General features: G+C 35.3%; 1 protein-coding gene across 17 annotated transcripts in view; it reads right to left on the bottom strand.

Moving 5' to 3' along the window:
- REPS1 (RALBP1 associated Eps domain containing 1) overlaps nucleotides 1-21,767 on the bottom strand; it is a 65,392-nt gene that overhangs the window by 12,449 nt on the left and 31,176 nt on the right. For 5 of the 17 annotated variants that reach the window (XM_084513798.1, XM_084513796.1, XM_084513793.1 and 2 more), the window contains exons 5-12: nucleotides 18,350-18,477; nucleotides 17,719-17,881; nucleotides 17,345-17,408; nucleotides 16,309-16,463; nucleotides 9,425-9,564; nucleotides 4,908-4,988; nucleotides 1,863-1,950; nucleotides 889-990 (exon numbers count right to left, since the gene is read on the bottom strand). In XM_084513798.1, the coding sequence (XP_084369924.1) occupies nucleotides 889-990; nucleotides 1,863-1,950; nucleotides 4,908-4,988; nucleotides 9,425-9,564; nucleotides 16,309-16,463; nucleotides 17,345-17,408; nucleotides 17,719-17,881; nucleotides 18,350-18,477 (921 nt within the window). The remainder of the gene's footprint in view (nucleotides 1-888; nucleotides 991-1,862; nucleotides 1,951-4,907; nucleotides 4,989-9,424; nucleotides 9,565-16,308; nucleotides 16,464-17,344; nucleotides 17,409-17,718; nucleotides 17,882-18,349; nucleotides 18,478-21,767) is intronic. The other 12 variants (XM_084513797.1, XM_084513792.1, XM_084513807.1 and 9 more) reach the window with 8 other exon arrangements.

Here is a 21,767-nt window from a genome sequence, read left to right as displayed (position 1 = left end):
CCTGCATATCATAGTAACTTTTCTACTGCAAGACTGTATTTGCTTATTTTTTCTTTTGCATCAGAGGGCTTCCTACTGAAAATGGAACTGTGCTTTGAAAGAACAACGCAGGCCCAAGAAATTACCATGGAAGAAAAGGGTGTCATTGGACCAGTTCATGAAAAAAAGAGCAATTCAGAAGGTGCATTTTTGTCATTTATATTACAACTGAAATTCTTCTGCCTTAATGTGGCACAGTGAAGGATTTAAAGTAATGAGTTCTTCAAACTTTATTTTTACTGAAGCATGTTCCCAGCCAGAAGAGAACAGGAAAACAATCTCCAAAACAATTCTGTTTTGGAGCTCAAGAACTCATTCAGGCTACTTGTAATCTGGGACCTCTATGACTAATGAAACCAAAATTATGCCAAACTTTTTGGACACAGGAGATGCTGAAAATCAAGGAGGCTGTTATAAGCAAATAAACACTTGAAAAGCTATACCTAAAAAGCAGTATCTAAAATTTTGTTTAGTACCTAAAACAGGTAACTGTCTGAAAATTTTATTGTCAAGAGGTTTTCACTCATCAAAAAAAGTTATACAGTTCTGAGGAAATCAATTAAATGATACTTAGTCAATTCCACTTTCCATACATTTCAATTTCTCATCCTAAAATTAAAATAGAAAACAAAGAAAGAATTGATAAAAAATGAACATTTTTGAACACAAATGCAGGAAAATATCTACAGTGACATTAGCAGAACCTTCTTAACACTATTTCTAATACATCATATCAGAAACATCTCTATTCTCAGGGTATGTTTATCTCATTTTAGAGCATTTCATCCACTGAATATATCTACATTTTGCTTAACATAAAAACAAGATCAGAAGGTATTTGATACTTACTAACTGTATTTCCAGGTGTGTATTTTACAGATGAACTCATTTTGTTTTCTTCCGGGAGATCAGGTGGTTTCACAAGTAGTGGGCTAGTAGGGTTAGTATGATCTGGACAGAAAAAAAAAATCAGTCTAAATAAACAGATATAATCAAACTAGCTTTTACTTGTGAGGTTAAAGCTTCACAGTAGCTTTCTGTGCCCTTATCTGATGTGCTATACTGAAGACTAAAACTGTTGTACTTTAAAATAATTGAGACATCAGAAGCGTTAACTTTGAAATTTACACTTTGTGTGCATTTCTCAGGATTGAGAGTTGTGAATCTTGATCTATTTACAAGGCTAAGGAAATATTAAAAGAAGCATGTTGAGAATAGTTCTCTATTCTCATATGCTGAATGCTGTACATTACTTTAGGAAATACTGACATTAGTATGTGTCTACAAATTGAGACTGTGGACTCCATTGTTCAGGGAAAATTATCAGACAACCTTGTTTATTCTTGACCAGAGTATAAAGTAGGTTTACAGATAACTTTCAAATGCTATTAGGTTTCAAAAGAATAAACAGTATTTTTGACCACAGCAGTGTAAGTTGTCTCTTCAAAGCTCAATTTCCTGTTAAATACAGGATTTACCAAAGCAGGCTATGTTCCCCATCTTCACAGCCACCTCCAGAGTTTAATAAGGAAACCTATACATTCTTGAGGCCCAAATCAAACATATACCATAATGCTTCTTTATTACTCCAAGCAATAGTCTTCTACAGATGGTGAAATCCTCACTGTAGCAAATGGCTAATTCAAACTCTGCATCTATCTGAACAATACTCAAATTCCTAACTCAGAAATTTTCATGAATTGTTATGCTGGTTACAACTCTAGATATTTTCAAGTAGAAAAAAATAAGTCAGGATATTTAAGGAAGCAAACTCAACTCTAAGTGTACAACACTTTCCTGATTAGCAAGGGAAAACATCATACCACTTCCAGTTCTTTTGAGCTCCATTTCCTGCATGTGGATTTTGCTTGGAGTCATTCTTATGGGAACTGGGTGCACAATTGCAGTATCCTGTGGAGTAGATGGAGTAAGTGGTGTTAACCTAGTTTTACATTGTTCCCTTAAGAGTCCGACACCATGTGAGAAGTCATTTCTAAACAAAAATCCTGAAGTCTAATTTTACACAGTTCTAGGGAATTTAACATACCTATAAAACCAAAGCTGTATGAGCCGAAGTTCCTTTAACCATTTATAAACTGTAACCTAACATTCTACTTAAAGCACATTCAAAATGTTTTGCTAGATAACCATGACTATTGTAAATAGGACCCCAATTTTGACAGCTTTCCGTAATTTTTGGCATACTGAAGTCTGTTCATCAAGTGCATCTTCAAAAAAAAAACAAAAAACAAAAAACAAAACCTTGAAAACCCTACTCCTAAGCTTTATTTATGATGCCTCAGAAAATTACTTCCCTTTAATATGGTATGACTAATTCCCAGTAAAATAGGTACTTTGTAGTATTTTAAGACAAATAGTTTCAGTCTTCTTTAAAGTGGTAAAAATCTTTGAAATTTTAGTATACTAAGCCCAACAGAATGTATCTTTAGATAGATGTTGACTTCACACTTCAGCATCTTCTTTGCTATTCAGACTAGTGACTCCATTTTAGTGTAATTTATAGACAGCCTTTTTCACTTGGATAGGATACTAAACTAAGTGCAGATAGCTTTAAATATCTCAGAAATTTTGTTTTGTCCACAACTTAAGATAGTCATACTCATGTGAGATTTTTCCTGTCATCTCTATTCAGAATACATGAATGGAGGGAACAATGACAGCATAAAAAAATAGATTATATTCTGTCCCTAGAAAAGACATCAAGTTTCAAAATTGCTGTGGTATCAGGTGCTTAATCTGGTTTTGACTGGTCAAGTAGATTACTTTCACCAAGAATAGTACATTTACATTATTCATTTGTAGAACTGTTTAAACTGATTTGCGCTACTCGACACAAATATAAACTTTTAAGACCACATTTTTAGATATAGCTCAAACACTTGTCACATGAGGCTTCTAGGAATACATTAAGATATATTGCATTTTTCTCCCCTGTAGCGCGATTATCATGCAAAAATCACTTGCTGCAGTTACTTCAGCCCTCTGCTTTAATGTGCAGCTACTACAAAAATAATTTGTCTTGATTAAATGGATTTATACGTAAAGTACTAATAAAGATCAATAATCTAATTTTATAGAAAGCAACTTAACATGCTACCAACTTTCCCTTATAATAGGGCCATTATGTTAATATACCAGGAGATGAATGTGTTTTTAAAAACGTTTTCTATTCATCTTTTTTCTCCAGTGAAGCTGCTTTTCCAATTGTAAGAAAAAATAATTGGTCTATGAACTTACTCTTCAGATCATTATTAATAAATACTCAAGAAAGCTACTTCTCTCCCTTGGGAGAGCATCAGTAGTTGAAAAAAAATCACTGCACCACTGCTGAAGCCGTTAAAATAAGAAGCCTGAATGCTGTTAGTGAAAATTTGCTGTCATTTCTGCTTACTGTAAGAAGACACAGTTACCAAGCATCAAAGATGCTTGCTGTTCTTTAAAAATGTTCTCAACTACAAGAATTGAGTACAAACAAAGGCATTAACCAGTATAAATTTCCATTGAATTTATATTTATGTACACATGTATACGCACACACACAAGTATATGGCTAGATATGAGGTTTCCACACATCACAATTCCACTTTTAAAGTTAACTGCACATGGGAAAATTTTGAAATTCAAATTTCTGTCATTTAATAATTATGTGCAGGAATATATTACTACCTTGTTGTGGAAACAAGACAGCAATTGCTCTACATTGTTAAGTACCTATATACAAAGAGAAACAACCACTAACTGATTTCAAAAACAATTTAAAAAATATAGCACATTTAACCCTAAAAGGTCTATCTTGGAGATGAAAAAAGGCTGCTTTTTTAACTAAGTGACATTTTAATTTAAGTATTCCATGCAGTTCTGCACACTGGAGACAGTGCAGTTTGAGTTCTAGCTTCCAGCATCTAGAAATGCTATTTGCACATAAATATCAGTGATGTCTCAGACTGGAGTACTAATAAGAAGTATATATTTGTGTGTATGTACTATACTTGCATATATATGCAATTTTTGTAAATATTATCTTTTCAGAAGGGGTGTGTTTAATATTAAAAGCAGTTAAATGCCTATTATGTGCACCTATTAGATTTTGCTATATAATAAATGACAGTGGACAGTGACATAGGGGTAATTGAATATGTAAGAAAAGCAGTAGGAAAAGTAGCAGCTAAATTCTAAAGTAATTTTAATGCACTTCAGAATCACTTCCGTGTTATATGTCCTGAAGTTTAAAACCAGCAGAACATGAAACAACGTAGTAGATTTCTGGCTCCAAAGCTGGACAAGATATGTAAGTACATCATCATTCAGGGCACTCCTCGCTAAGTAAAATTAAAACAGCACAGCTTTTGCTGGAGAAATACTAAAAGCCCAATTAATAACCAAGTCACTGAAAACATTAGGAGTATGAAATATTACTTCCATTAAAGCCTGATAGCGTTTTCAGTTAAGTTGGCATTATTAGCTCCTAAGATTTTGTGCAAATAAAGATCTGCAGCTTCAAAGAGGTACTGAAGACAGAATCTGAAACGGGGACTAATTTATCACTGAGAGTGGCCCTTGAGTTAACTCATTTTCAAAATATATTAAATGCTTTGTCTACTACAGGTTTTGATAGCAGTGTTGTATTCCATCTATACAAAGAAAATTAACATTCACTGCACTCAGATATTAATCTTAAGCAGTACCAGAAAACTTCTTTCCCAAAAATCAGCAAAAATAATTAATAAGCCTGCCACCATTCCCAAAAAAGCAGTTCATGGAATCATGCATAACAGCTATATACAATGAATGGAAATTCAGTGTTAATAAAATTAATTTCAAACAAGCAAGCTAAGTGATTGACTTACAGGATCAGCTGGTGCAATGTTAGAATCAAATTGGGTCAGAGTTTGTGAGCTTGAAGAGCGTTCGCTAAATGTCTCCCACTGCTGAACAGACAGAGGAGAGAAGTCAGCATGATGAGAAAGATGGGAGTAAAAGATCACTGAGGAGGACTTAGCATAGTAGTTCGGATGTTGCACTGGGAAGTACTGTATTTGCACTGGGCAGTACTTGACTTAGAAACCACACTAATACATAAAAAAAAAATCTTTCTATTTCAGTCTGATATTGTTGTGCAACCAAGTTTATTGTCAGATTATTAATCTTTTTACATTTCGTAATGAAGATACAGGTGCACAGTCAACTCGGAAATTACGTTGGAGTTTGCCAGTGAAAGTCATACAAGTTAAAAAACTGGTTAGCCAAATACTGTAGAGATTCCATCAGTGCCACCTGTTTGTGATTATAAAATATACAGAAAGGTTCCTCAGCTTTGTAGTTGCCCAGTGTCAAATGTATTTAGTAAGCACTGATTTTCTTACAAAGTCTCAGATAAATGAATGCTGAGCAGAGTACTCCAATCACACCAGTTCGGCTTGCCAGTGCAACCCCTGAGAAGTGATTCTATTCTGTAAGAGTATTTTTACAAATCTAGATCACTGTCAAGGCAAAGAATTAAATTCAAACATACTGTTGATTGTTAAAAGCAAATAAGTCAATCTCTGAACAGTTTTACAAGATATAGGCATGCTTTATCAATACACAGTTGTCAAGAGTCCTCATGCTTAGTAAATCAAAATACAACTGGATCAATGAAGTACCAAAGTACATAAAGTTAATGTGATCCAGAAAACTAGATGTCAAATCACAACAGGAATGCTGAACTTGTTATATCTTGGTAAAATAACATATTAGCCTATTTTCAAACAAGATTTTTAGCACTCAGAATGACAAAAATGTTAGTATAGTCATGAAAATAAATTAATACTCTTGTCCCAGCTCTAGAGACAAATCAATGCGAATGTTTCCAGATGATACAGGACATGGTATATGGTGTTAGTCAACCCTATCTCATGCACTCTTCTACATGAAGAGATATTAAATTAATAGCCTGTATATAAAACTAGTCCAAAACAGTATTTCAGAAATAGCTCTTTATGGAAATTCCTAAAGAGCTGTTTTCAGTCAGCTGAAATTAATTAAATGAAATCTGGAAAAGACCCACTGTATTTATAAGAGCCTTCATGTGTGATACCTTGCAGAGACAGGGCCTTACTTTTCATTCCAGACTTGCCAACAAAGGCAAAGACCCATGGGATATCATTCAGCTTTTTTTTTTTTTTTTAAATCCAAAACTACACCTTTTTAGGGAAGATGTAGAGCTTTCCCTTCCTAAATGTTCCATCTTGCTTATTGTAGGAGTCAACTTACTCAGTGGCACTCCACCCCTCCGTGAAGAAGCACCACTGCAAGTAGTATGGAGCTACACAGATGTGTTTAGTCAAATTTTACTAGGTGAAAAATTTAACAGCCAAATTCTGCCAGCCTTTTCCCTGATTTGGCCTCTTGCCTTTACACGGCTGCTCATTTTCACGAAATACACAGTTTATTTTTATTTTAAAACTACCACTACCCTTTAAACTTTACTTGGCTAGTGGCTTCAACATTACTGGCTACACTGGCAAACAGACTGTTTAATTACAGAAATCTCGTTTCTCAATTTTTCAACACTTTCGTAAAGGCATACAGAATATACATTACAACTAAAATAAACACATGAATATATATATATATTTTTATATATTTAAGAGATGAATGCTGAATTTGCATCTTATTCCTCTTATTCCAGTCGTCCAAAAACACACTGCAGGGCATTTATTACTTGTCCTCAGGGCCCATAGCTGGGCACAGATAAATGAATATCAACACCTGACTAAACCAGGGAACATGCTATTCATGCTTCATCTTGAGATGGAGCCAGAAGCTAGTTACTGTTAACTCCCTGGTTAATAACAAGTTACATATATTTCACGTCTACTGGACTGTACCTAACTGTGAGAGATTTAAGAGTGCCCACAATACAAATAACTATCTAGGATAAATCTCCCACTAGCTGAATCTAAAATACCTGTCTTTAAGACTTGTATAAGTCTTACAAATACTTCCAAAATATTTACTAAAAGCTACAGTTCAACAACCTGAACTATTACTAGAGCTATCTAAATATCTGAAACAGTCATGAACTCAAAAGCAACTCTCCATATCTGTGTCAAAGCTAATATGACACTAGACTGCTTTCAACAAAAATTTAATAGGCTTTTCAATTTTTTAAGCTCTCAGAACTAAATGCTCAACATTGAAATTGGATGGAAAAGATGTCTGAAACGAGAAAGAAGCGATCAGTGGATTGTAGAGATGAGAATGTGAATAGAGATGAAAATGTGAAGCACGGAGTATCCAGGTAGATTTTTACGGTGTTCCTTTATTTTGTAGTTTGAAGGTGACAACTTGTTCCATATACTCTGTGAGCTTACACTAACTGAACCTGGCAACTGGAGTCTAAAATTCAACTGCAAGCTAGAAAAAAATAAAAGAGTAACCAATGTTTTTTTAAAGTAACTGGGATGCATACTGCCTGGAATGGCAGTTGATCCAAAGCTGCATAGCTTTTTCAAACAACTCATTTGTTGATGACAACTACAAGAGTCAACAGTTAGACTGGTGCCTGCAGTAATACCAGAAATTTTTTCACAGCACTAAAACCTTGAGGACTTTGACCTAACTCAAGCTGGAGAGAAAATGCTGAGGAGCAAGCATGCACAGCGTACAGCTGAAGAATCAGAAGTTCCATTATGTTAGATCAAGAACTCAGCACTTAATGTTTAACTCTTATTTTAGTATAGTTAATGTTTGGTAGTATATTTAGTCAGAGAACTTTTCCAAAGCTCTTAAAGTCTGATTTGATTTTCAGGAGAAAGTATCAGTCTCTAGCTGGATATATAAAGTCAGTTTTGTAAAAGAAGGTCTTGGCTGATCGCAAGTTAAAATTAACTTTGCTCCACCAGTGTAATTATCCTATATTCAGTTGATTTGAGTTGCATTGGGTCCTGAAAGAATTTGTTCAAATACAATGCAGCTTACCAATATAACTTAATTAATCTTTATCATAAGCATGTGGGAACATACCAATGCAAATTTTAATACATTTGCAAAGCATTTACAATATTTTAGCAATAACCGAGTATCTGCTTGCCTACCTCTTAAAACTTACTTTCTACCAGCAATCTAAGAGCTACTCTGTCAAACAGAACTCAGATTCACTACTTCACACATTTTTTATTTAAGGGTACTACTATGAGGTTTGCATTGCCCTTGAAAAGAAGGGCGGACTCTTACCAGATCTCTTCCCCCTAGAGATGAAATTTCCTCTGCTCTTAACCTTTAATCCTAAAAAAATAATGTATTTTCCATTTCATACTGATTGCTTTGGTTCCTCTAAAACTTTTACCAAGAATCTTCTAGTCACTTGAATTTTAAGTAAGAAAGGAGCTACAAAAAGCTCTTTTAGTAAGAGGCAAGATACTCAGCTACTGATAGAACTATCTTAGATGTTTAAAAGTTTTAGAATCCTCTTGAGAGTCTCATTGTTAAAGTAACTTCAATACTTTTTTCTCTTATAATGAAAAATAAGCCTACACCATCTTTGTAGTATGGTTGCAGTCAGGAAATCAACTGAGTCTCTGAAATCTCTCAGAATAAAAAAAATGGCTTGTTCTGATTAAATCACACAGACTAAATAGGTTAAAACAAAGCAGTAAGAAGCTCTAGGAGTTAAACTCTTACGGACTTTATAAACAATGGACAATTTGTAAATAAATCCCTTTTGGTAACCTCAGCTCCAAATGCTGACAAAATACAACCTACTACATAAGCAATCCTATACAGTAAATACAGACAGCAAACAATGACCAAGTGAATACCTGCAGCACAAAACAGCAAAAATTTAAAGAAATTTACCAGTGACTGTCTTGAGATCCAACTTTGTTTTTGATGTAATCCCAGAGCTATAATTTCTCTATATTACTTGTGAAGCATTTTATATTCTGTGGTAAAATTACCTCCAGAGATAATCTCAATGTCCAGATACACCAGAAATTTATTTTGAGATTTATTTTGAAGTTTTGCAAAAGCTTTGGCTGTAAAAGCCTTCAGTCATAAAATACTGAAACACTGAGAAATAAAAAATGAATTAAATCTCTCCAATAGGTATGACATGAGATCATTTAGTGATGAAAATAAAGCTTAATTAATATTATTGACAGCATTTTAAACACTAGCTCATGTCACAATAAGACAAAAATTAAACATTTTTACAATTCAATGTGTGGAATCTTTCACTGATTTTGTATCTATTGTTCTGCTGAAGTTTCTTTCAATACATTCACAACTTGCAATCAATGATACACTTATGAATTATGTATGCATACAGTTTAGCTATTGATGGTGGGTGGCAATGAAACAACTCTTAGATAGAAATGCTAACCTCACTGCTCTGATTCAATTCTGGCCAGGTCTGGTTTAGGGATGGCATTGATGGAGACTTGCTTGGAGGTGCTTCTGCTGGAGAGCTGGAATAACCTACCTCACCGGTCTGTTCCCCAACTTCTGAAATGAAAGAAATGACTATAAACCAAAATCATGTATGGCATTCAGTTTGTTTTCAAAAAAAGCTGTTCACATCTCAAGTGCTAAGTATCCCTTATTTAAACTTTTAAGAGAACTGTTTGGATTGGAAGGGACCTTAAATATCATATAGCTCCAACCCCCCTGCCATGGTCTGCTAGACCAGGTTGCTCCAAGCCCCATCCAGCCTGGCCTTGAACGCTTCCAGAGATGGGGCATCCACAGCTTCTCTGGGCAGCCTGTGCCAGTGCCCCACCACCCGCTGAGTAAAGATTTTTTTTTTCTGAATATCTAATATAAATCTACCTTCTTTTAGTGTAAAGCCATTATTCTTTTCCTATCCCTACACCTCCTGATCAGATTATTCCAAGTAAATACCTAGCAACAGACAAAACAGTCAAATCACATGTACCATCAGGTGCTACCCTTCTTTAGAGGATCTTCCTGAAAAATCAGACTTTGAACATTATTCCAAATCTTACTGGCTTCCCTGTACTTCAGGTTTTAAATAGCACTTTCAAATCTTGATTATATGTACAGGTAAATATAATTACTTACAGGATGATAACTTTACACTTGTGTTTATTAGCTAAAACCCAGCACTAGCAAGTTATCTTACAGAATAAAATACGCCCTTATATAAGATAAAGTAAAAACAGTGTATCAATGCAAACAAAAAATATGAAAACAGACGAAGTAAACCACTCCCTTAAAAGACCATTCTGCAAAGAGGATTTAAGTTTTAAGCTTCTTAACGAAAAGAATGATGTTTCCATTCATTACATCTTGCAAACTGAACCAGTCTAGCAGCTGTCACATTGCAACTGTACATTGTTACTGTAATTACAATTTTCCCTGGGCTTTCAGCAGGTAGAATCCCTTGCAGAAAGCATCGTCCTCCAGCGTTGTACCAGTTTTCATGATGCAGCACTCTTTTGTTCTGTTCTAACTATAAAGGAATTGGGTAACCTAAATGTAAACAGCAGATTAGACATCCTGCATGACACAATGAAATCCTGCTTAGTGTCAGCTAATTTGCTACACAGACTACAAGTAATGCCTTGAAAGCTTCCAACAACTGAAGTTCAGTTTACAAATGTATAATGTAGCAAGAATAGGTGGAAAAAGTGACTGATAAGTAGCTATACAAACTAACAGTGTCTATTGACCAGAGAATTAAAACTCTGAACGAGGTAAAATACTGTAGAAGACTATTTAAATTACCACTTAAAAGGACTGCTTGAAAGAAAATAATGCAGAAATTATAATCTATAAAAAATTTTAAAAGGATTGGTTTCAGGCTTCTCAGCAACTAAACTCTACAGCCTGCTCTTCTGCTGTAACTCTGTATTGTGTCTGCTGTCTTTCATTGTGAAGAAGCTCATGACAAATCCAACACCAGATGGTGTTGCATGGTTTGGAGGGGGTGGGGAATATGTAAAATTGCTGCTCAGAGAAAAATTCAAACTGGGAATGCTTGAATGAATGGTGGCCAACCACACCTTGAAAAACCAACAGCAGCCAATATTTCTGAAGTACTGCTGGAGACAGCAGGAGGCACAGCCTAATAATATCCAAAACTCTTCCAGAAAGAAATAAAAATTGTCCCATCTTAAGCCCGTAATGTCAGTAACACCTCAGTCTTTAAACAAAAAGAAAACAGAGAAAAACCAGTAACTTGTCAAAACTTCAAAGGTCTTATACACTTTGAGTAAACAGCCAGGTGCGAAGTTGAGACTTGTTTTCAAAATTATGCCCAGTACCTGTATGACTGTCCTTCTGAATAAAATGCCTTAAAATATTAAAGATACAAGCTGCATCTAATATCTGCTTTAGGAAAAAACTGACAATAAACATTATATCAAGTTATCAAGACCTGCAGAGGCAGCATGATGTCTGCAAGTAGCCAGTATGACATTGTGGCCACTGTACACAACATTAATATACTAAATTCAACATATACCAGTAGTAATATTTTAGAAATACATATTTCTACTACTAATCTTAAATGCAAGGTTAAAAAATAAAAGCTGAAAACTGCTGTGGACAGGCTACATGGCTACCTGTAATTCAAGGAATTTACAGATACCCACATGAAAAATTAAGACATTTCTGAAAAAGTTTGAGTACAGCTAATGAGACACAAAGCATGACAGATTCTCCATTAAAAATTGTCCAGAAGCACAAAATTAATTCGTAACTATGCTGTATTTTGTTATAAACTGTACTTTTTAATACAAATGTTTTTAGTTAGGAATGACATAATTATGAAATACACTTTTAGCCTTAAAAGCATCCTGTAGAAATTAAGTATTATTGCAAAAATTCAATCTGTTTTCTGTTATTGAGGAAGGCATCTCAGAGAGACAAAATACCAGCGACAGAAGATCTAACTTTATTTTCCTTAAAAAGAAGTGCCATTGCTGCAACAGCCTAAACAAAAAACAAATTTATGGAAAAGCAAAATCTTCTCTGAGTTTCATAAAGGATTGTTAGCTTTTATAAACAGAGATAAAATTGAGTTTAAAGGAAAATATTGATGTTAATTTTCACAATAGATGTTAGACTAGTGTTCATTTCACAGCTGCAGATCATAAATTCCGAAGACAGATGCTATGAACAGTACTCAATTCTTGAAATAAATGTTTAATGACTTGGAGAGAAGTATCTGCACAATTTTCTGATTTCATACTCTCCTCACTGCAGTTTTCTTCTACAGCTAGTTTTTACGTTGACACATCTGACTCATTCTGAAGGGCTGACATTATCGATTTACAAATACCACAACAAAATGTTGTATCTTAAGTGAAGCCACTGCAATCCAGATGGTTCTTTTAAGTTTATGATCCAATTCAAAATACTAAAACCATTCAAACGCATTGCAGAATTGCCACATTATTCTATGAACTTAACACACCTCATTTCTCTCCCTGATCAGCATAAAGATCACAGATCATAGATCATAGAATGCTTTGTGTTGGTAAGGAATTTAAAGACCATCGAATTCCACCCCCCCGCCATGGGCAGGGATGCCACCCACTAGACCAGGTCGCTCAAAGCCCCATCCAGCCTGGCCTTCAACACTTCCAACCCAAGCCATTCTATGACCTATGAAGGATGGGGCATCCACAACTTCTCTGGGCAACCTGTTCTAGTGCTTCACCACCCTCTGAGTAAAGAATTTCTTTCAAATATCTGAACTAAACGTACCCTCTTTTTAGCTTAAAGCTATTTCTCCTTGTCCTATAACTACACTCCCTGACAAAGAGTCCCTCCCCAGCTTTTCTGTAGCCCCCTTTAGGTACTGAAAGGCTGCTTTAAGGTCTCTCCAGAGCCTTCTCTTCTCCAGGCTGAACAACCCCAACTCCCTCAGCCTGTCTTCATGGGAGAGGTGCTCCAGTCCCTCTGGACTTGTTCTAATACTTCCATGCCCTTCTTGTGCTGGGGGCCCCAGAGCTGAACGCACACTCCAGCTGGTGCCTCACAAGAGCAGAAGAGGGGGAGAATCACCTCCCTCGCCCTGCTCGCCATGCTCCTTTTGAGCCAGCCTGGGGTATGGCTGGCTATCTGGGCTGCAACTGCACATTGCCAACCTATGTTGAGCTTCTCCTCAATCAACACCCCCAAGTCCTTCTCCTCAGGGCTGCTCTCAATTCATTCTCTGCCCAGCCTGTATTTGTGCCTGGGATTGCCCTAACCCAGGTGCAGGACGTTGCACTTGGCTTTGTTGAAACTCATGAGGTTCACACAGGCCCACCTCTCAAGCACATCCAGGGCCCTGCAGCTGGCATCCCATCCCTCCAGTGTGTCGACCACACCACACAGCTTGGTGTCACTGGCAAACCTGCTGCGGTGCACTTAATCCTGCTGTCCATGTTGCTGACAAAGATGTTAAACAATGCCAGTCCTAGCACCAACCTCTGAGGAACAAGGAACACCCCTCGTTACTGATCTCCATTTGGACACTGTGCCATCGATCACAACTCTTTGAGTGTGACCACACAGCCAACTCCTTACCCACTGAGCAGTCCATCCATTAAATGAATGTCTCTCCAATTTAGAGACAAGGATATTGTGTGGGGTATCGCCACCTCCTTTAAAAATTGTTTTCAAAATTCTGTAGGGCAGCAGTGCTATACCACACAAAATTAAAATGGAAAGATACAACAAATTTCAAGTGCAGAGCTGAAGCTTCCATGCTTCCAGTGTGGAAGGTGAAAAGTTTCTAACAAAAAAAAAGTAAATAATAGTACTGTTAACGCACTGAAAAAGTTTAAAACTGGTATCAAAGAAAGTAAAGGGAAAAATCAAGTAATTCACTTTCTTGAACTGCCTGAAAGTATGGTATTGTTGCTTCAGTCAGCAGAACAGGATCACTAACACAATTTTTTTCCTTGAGAAAGTTATCCCATGAAAAATTCAGTCAAAAAACTATTTCAGTGTCATACTTTACAGTTCCCATTTCTAAGGTGGCTGTGTAGTGAGCTTTTATTGAAATACAGCTTTTTATGGGAAAAAATATTAAGAAATTTAACTGGTTGATCTTTCTACGCTTCATTTATAGTCCTCAGGGTGAACACATCTTAATATACACAGTAACCTGCACTTAGATATATTAGTAAATTTTAATTATAAATTAATGGGTTATAGAAATACGGATTTGAACTGCTGCAACTACAGGTGAAGTTACAGCTAAGTCAGTAACTTCTCCTAAAATATTTAACCATAATATTTATCTGGTGATAAATCCATGTCAAGTGCTAGAAAAAATCAGCTATTTCCAACACCAGTGGCCCAAATATAGAAGAAATACACTTAACTGTATAAAACTTAAGAAGTTTGCAAGTCTCTTTTCATTGTTGCCATTAAAAACATCAGCAGAATCAAGTATCGGTTGGATTTTATTTATTTTTAGCATACAGCATAGTAACCTTTCAATATTCACCAGAATAAGATAACTTCCCTTTAATATGAGAGAGGAAAAACATTTTTACTCCTTCTACAAGAAGTTTTTCCTCAAATTTAAAGACTACTTTGTACTTCATAAAAATAAGTACAAGTTTTAACAAAGCTGCCTGTAAAATAACATATACAACTTCTTGGTTTATGTCCAATATATAAAGTTTCCAGACAACTTCAGATATATGGCAAAAATCTCAAAATTGGCTATGCCAATGAAAGTAGTAGACCGACCAGGTATGTATGTAGATATTTCTACATATATAACAATATTTTTTGTTATTCCATATCCTATGAAGATGTTGCTTGGCAATCACCTTGACGCAAAAATAGAGTGGATAGTTTTTAGGCATTTGCTAGACCTTCACCCAATTAATTGTAGATTTTTCTTACGGAAGTCTTCTCCATAGTAACGTGCTTACTCATACTGAGAACACTGTAGTTGCTGCTGACTGCAGCTGAGAGGCTGAGGAACTGAGCTACTCCCACAGAACATGGTTTAATTATTAAAGCATAGGTAGCAAGAGCCACTCTATCTAGTTTAAGAACTCATCAATAATTGCCAAGTTAAAAATCTCTGAAATCTGACAAACACAGTAGGAAGGGACCCCCCTTTTGAAATATTTAGTAAAAAGAAAAGCTCTAGAAAACCACGATGCCCATACAACACCTACAGTATAACCTGACATTCCAAAGTAAAGACTGCTTAATGTTGTTTTTATTAGCCAATAGATTTCACTTTTTAAAAAAGCAACACAAATATAGAAGTCATCAGTAGTGAATGGTACCTAAAAACATCTTTCCTCTGAACACAAGATTGTAAGCAACAATAAAGTAAAAAGGCTACAAGTTTTATTACCTATTACCTATATTCAAAGCCTCACCATCAAGAATGTGTTAAAATTAACTTCAGATAATTCCTCAGAATTCCATTATTACCAATTATTTCAAGTTCTACAAAGATTCAGTATTCAGTGCAAGTATAGTATTTATGAAGTAGGTTATAAATATTCAGCTTTATTTATCTGTTTTAAAATAATAAAAAAAGATTGCCAAAACCAGCCTGTTTTTAAATAGCACATTTACATGGGATAGTAGTTTGCTTTTCAGTGATGCTTCCACTTTGCTTTCTAAGTGTTTTAGACAAATATTAACAAGCTGAACTCATACATTCAACGGTTTACCTGGGAGCAACCAAATTTAAAGGACTATGCACAGAAAAATTAGTTGTGAGGGCAACAGAGGATAAATTCTGCTGTTTAGTCAAGTGTAGAATTAAAATATCTGTGCTATTTAATCCTGTGCTTTTAAACTACCTAACTGTCCTACCCCTAGCACTTAATCTCAGAATATTTTTTAAAGTACCTTTAAGACTTAGAAACTCATGCCCTATTTTCACAAATTTTAGCAAACAAAGCATATTTATTTGAAACCAAGTTTGAAGTACATTTGGATTGGGAATTTGGAATACAATGGTAACCATGAGTAAATCTATATTGTGATAATCTTGTTTTCCTTAAGTCACCTATAAAGAACACAGGCTGCATTTCCAAATGAGACCATATGTGTACTATGTTTAAATAGCATCTCCATGTAGAGAAATATATATGTGCTTGGATTACTTCTGAGCACTGATTAAGATTTCTAAAAATTGCACAATGATTCACTTTTCACCAAGTATAGCAAAATGATCACTCACAAACCTACAAGTGTCTGCTGATATAATATAACCTTAACTATGACATCAATTGCAAATACCAAAATTTGTGCTGAAACATGTCTTACCTGTTGAGTCTTCCAAATCAATCAGTTTGGGCATTAAACTTTCAGGTAGCTTTTCTGGCAAATCATATCCATTCTTCCTAGCAACTACCAGATGAAATGCAGCACAGAACTCATCCAACGTCAGTGCACCGTCTTTATCAAAATCTGAGAGTTCCCTAAAAAAGGAAAACTTAGTATAAACATAACAGAATTTCTTAAGTTTATTTCCAAATGACAAACTTTTGTTGTGCTACTTAGAAGATCAAAGAATGCAGCCTGTAGTTTATTTACCCTATTAAGCACTCCATATTAGTGCTATGTGCTTTATTCTTCAAAGGTGAGCTTTTATCAAGTGACATTTCTTAGAATATATTTAAACCCATTTATTTCTCTCCATTTGGTTTAATTTTTACTCCTTTCCCTGCATTTGAGACAGTATTACACAACGTTATTGGTCTCAGATTTCTGGTATACTAAAGCACTTTCTTCAAGTGCCTAGAAATGATACTGCTGAGGTAACATGATTTGTTTTTCAATAGGAAAAAATGAGTTAGAAATCATTACACTGTTTGAAAGACTAAATCTGTCAAGGTAAGCCATTTAATGATAGAATGCAATGATGCAGTATAAATTCTAGAATACAATAAAAGACAAGATCTGCATCGAGTCAAAGATGAATTGATTACAAAGTACCACTAATTGCATTTAAAAATATTTGCATCTGTATGTTTAAATAAAACATACTGAGACTCAAAAAATACAGGATTAAGAAATTTATTATTTGTATTTAAATACAACTTTAACAATATAAAATCTCAGAGTACTTCTTACTCTGAAGGGCTTGAACTTTCTTCACAAGCTAAAAAAATGCTTTTTTAGTAGTGTCAGGCTAGACCCATTGAAGCCCAGTGAAGTAATATTTGCATAAATGTAAGACTAAACTTGCTAGAGTAATAGTGAAATGTTACTTAACACATTCTAGGAAACAGAAAATTAGGTAACTGATTGCCAGGTAGCTGTGATCTTTCAAAACAATCTCAATACGCATTACACTTACCAAATATGAGAAAGTTCAAGAATAGGTAGTTTTGATTTAGTGAAAAATTCTTTAGCTGCAGATCCTGAAAAATTACAATAACAATTTTTAATATTTGAACCAAGTTAAATAATTAGAAGATTTGCAGATTTATGATCAAGGAGATAAGCTACTTGGCAAAGGTTTGGGGAAAAAGCAGAACTTATTTCTAGAACTGAAGCAAAAAAGGCAAACGGGTTTCAAGTCCTTTCTTGAATTACACTGCAGTTTACCAGGAAGCTATCAGTAAAATGCAGAACTTTCTTTGAAATGGTATGCAAACCTGGAGTACCCAACAAAGTCTTTGTAACAGAACTACTGCACCCACAATTATATTTTTTTAAAGAGTAACTTACCTGGTATAAATCCGTTTAGATCAGGTTGAATGGTTTTAAACTGATTAACATAATACTGCCTTTGTTCATCAGTAATTTTCCAGGGGTCATCATAACTACTTGATTGCCTACGAATTTCATTGGTTGTTGTAGCTGATGCTACAGTTCGTACTGTTGTCTGGTCCTGAAATGAAATATTTTTCCTCAGTATTATCTACCTAAAGTGTTCCTATGAATTCTGAACTTCTTGCCTTCAAAAAGTAAAGCATAGTTAAATCTCACAGTTCTTTAGAAACTACAAGAAACTATCAACAGATTGCATCTACAGGATAGTGACAGGGTATTTTTGCACATGGATACGCATGGGTAGGAATGATTGCAGGTATGTAAGCAAAAAAAAAAAGCACGGCACATTTGCAAAGAAGCTAAGCACAAATAATTCAAAGTCATAACTGCTGACATTTCTAAGATTAGTAACTTCCAGTTGAATCACTCCAAATGAGGTCAACTCAATTTAAACAAGTATCTGCTGGGTATACAGCACTGAACAGACTACAGCACAGCTACATGGTAAACATTTGCAGTGAAAAATATGAAAAAAGGACTGCAACAATCTGAATGAAGCAAATTAAATACCAATAAAGTGTCACACCTGGACAGAAGCAGGATGCATGGCTAAAAGAGCACTGGTTGGTGTGGTATCTGCAAAACTGACCCAATTTTCTTGGTGAGGTGGTGGTGAATGGCCAGACCATATGGGATCACTAGAAGTAGATGAGCCTGAAAGTAGAAGAAACATTTATTTCAGAACACAACCCTGAAAAACTGTCTTAGAACTACAGGTATGGAAAACAGTGAAAAAAGCCTGAAACACAGGCTCCTGCCAGGAAGACACCCACTTCAAGAATGGTGAAAAAAAAAAAATCCAAATTACACCAAGGTTATAAGAGTCTTTCCTGACAACTCCCGTAGATTTCTACATTAGATAAACTTAAATTTGTACTAAAAATACAGAAGCAAGGAAGAAGTTTATTGCACATGTGTAAACTTTAAATTGGGTTTTATACGTTTAATAATTCTTGAATAATACTCATAGTTTTAAGTTAATTGAAATGAGCTCCTGTATGGACGGTTATTTGGAAGTGGCAAGTGATCTCAGCATGCCACTTACTTTAAACTTTTATTTTTTAGGTTTTAGCTTGTCTTTCAAATACACAGCCTTTGAAATTCCTCTTAATCTCACGCTTTTTGGCACATAAAATTTAGATTTTTTAAAAAAATTAACTCAGCTACTTAAAAACAGTCCAGTTTATAAAAGGCATACTGATGACATCCACAGCGTATTAAATAACTGGAACACAGTAATTGTCATTCACCCAGTGCCTTGTTATAAGCTACTTCTGAAATACTGCCATTAAAACAATGATTAAAACAATTATTATTAAAACAATGATGAAGCAAACCTTAAAAGATTTGGCCATCCACTGTTCAGCATGCAAGAACTCAGAGAAGAGGGAAAATGAACCATCTGAAAGGCCAGAAGAATTCCAGGACTCCCTTCAACTCAATTCTTAATAGAAATGCTGAACTCCTTAGATCTAAACAGCAGTTGTGGAACTGAATACTTTACTCTTCTTGAACAAGAAAATGCTTTCTCTTGAAATACTTTATTTCAAGAAGAACGTAAATAGAATTTGAGAATAGAATGTCTCCTCTGTAGAAGCAGATTCCCTTTTAAAAGGCAGGCCAACTTTTTGTGACTTTTTATAAATACACCACACGACCCACAAATGAGAAGTATGTTAATGACACAACTGCCACTAAGATCCAAATTGAAGCAATAAAACCCCAAAATTTATTCTCAAGAAACTGAGAAACCAGAAGAAGCTAGAAGAGATCCATTTTCATATTGGTAATTTATTCTATGAAATTAATAAACAGTTTCAGGTTCTTGGAGACTGAAAACACTACAGGTACACAATCTGCAGTAAGCACAAAGGAAATCTGAAAATCAGTGAGACACACTTAGGGCTAACACCTAGAGTAACAGTAATGTTGCCAGTATACAAAGTTGCTAAATAATATTTGATGGTATGCAATTACTTTTTAGTTCCATAAACAACCTTTTTCTAAGAAAGTAATGAGAAAAAAGGTTAAAACCAGTTTGTTTGTTGTTCTCCAATGTACAACAACCATAATTGTACATGACACATTTAAACTCACATTACAAAGAAGAAAAATAGAGACTTTTAGGAGGAGGATATAAAATGATTTTTGGAAGAAATAAATCGAATATACAAAATCAAAAGGTTTCATTATTTCTGATTTTCAACAAGATAATGAAATAGAATCCCCTCCACTTTTTTTTTTTTTTTTTTTAATTGGCTTTACCAGGATAAAGAGCCACTATTAACTGACTTGTCCCCTAATGTGCCTCCACTTCTGAATGCTCCCCATTTGACCTGGAGTTTCCAGTGACTAGCCCAAATTCCTGAGACTAAAGGCAATGTGTTTGAGCATTCTTTTTGCCTCCAGTGTTCTTCAGTAGCTAGCCTAACTCTAAAGCTTCAGAAAGAAGCATGCAGGAAAGCTCAGTTTAAATCCACCAGCTCTCTCTCTCTCAGCATAGGGCTAACAAACTAGACTCAGGCAAACCTTTTCCATCTCTACTATGAAAATGCCATGTTCCAAGTTTACTTTTGATGAAACTGCTTTCCCTTTCTCTGTCCTGCAGCAACTTACATTAGTACCACTAAGCTTGGATGTTTCTTCCTACCTTTATTTCTTCCAACAGTTTTAGTACTGTTCAATCTGTACCCCTCTTTGAATTGCACCTTTTCCAGAGCAGTACTGTCATAGAAATGGGGACACCAGTAGCACCGAATTGTATTAACTTCCAAGTACTTCACACACATTAGTCCTTTCACCCCTGTTCAAATCTTCCAGGGACACTCTTGTTCTGCTGTTCTGGCTATGCTGATTTTTTAGGGGACAGACATCCCTTGTCTTTTAGAACACTGAAAAAAAAAAAAGACTGCCTATGTGGACACCTAGACTGTGGACAACTATACACACATTCATGAAATACCACCAGCCAGTAGCTCTCAATCACCAAAAACTACGCTTATTTTGCACTTTAATTAGGAAAAAAAAAAAAAATCACTCTCCAGTTTCTTCTCAAACTACAAAACCAGACTGGGAACCCAGAGGTAGAAGAGAATGTTGACAAAAACTGAGTCATAGGGAAGACTCAGAACAGTCAGTACTTATGATCTGAAAAGCAAATGAAGAAATAAAACTTCAAAACTGTGTGCTTCTATCACAGAATGCAATCAAAAGCACTGTGAATCAAGTGTATGCCTAACACTGATTATCAGATATCAGATTAGGACAAGCTAGAGAAGTCTTAATGCAATGTTTACTATGAAGACAAAGCTTGAATTCCCATGGCTGCTCTATATTCTTCTCCTATAACTATGTGTTGGTATTCAAGCTAACTTCTGGAAAGTGATCTAATTTCCCATGGGAGAAAAGTTACCCCTTCACTTTAGACTGTTTCTTATGTTTGTAGTTTATCTAGATAAGACGTAGCTTATACTTTTCAATAAGACGTGTCAATGTGGATTTTCTTTTCAGATCTAATATTTCAAGTAGTTCTGCAAACTAGCTCTCCTTACCACTAATTTGTGAAGAAACAAAACCAGGTGAGTAAAACAATGAAATGCTGTAGAGCTCCTCCCTCCCTGAATAACCACACATGTAACAAGGCCAAGTATCAGTAATTACTCAAGTATTAAGTAGGAGACAAAGGATCATATAGTGCCCTACAAGCTCAGTAAATTCAAGCAATAGACATCCTCCACTTCTGTCCACAAAGTTTCCTGATTGCTGATTTCACTAGCTGTAGCAAAATCAGTCCCAACAAGGAAAACAAATGAGGACAGCTTGTGGCTGCAAATTCTCATACATATTCAAGCATTGAAATAAAACTTTCATGTAATGCCAAAGAAAGCTAGCAGAGACCCTATGACTGAACAGAAGACATTTTCTGACTAGTTTAAAATCATTAT

The sequence above is a fragment of the Aythya ferina genome (genome assembly GCF_964211825.1).
Source record: "Aythya ferina genome assembly, chromosome: 3".
In the NCBI taxonomy this organism is placed as follows: Eukaryota; Metazoa; Chordata; class Aves; order Anseriformes; family Anatidae; genus Aythya; species Aythya ferina.
The sequence above is the reverse complement of the archived record's forward strand: the minus strand, read 5'-3'. Positions and strand labels throughout refer to the sequence as shown.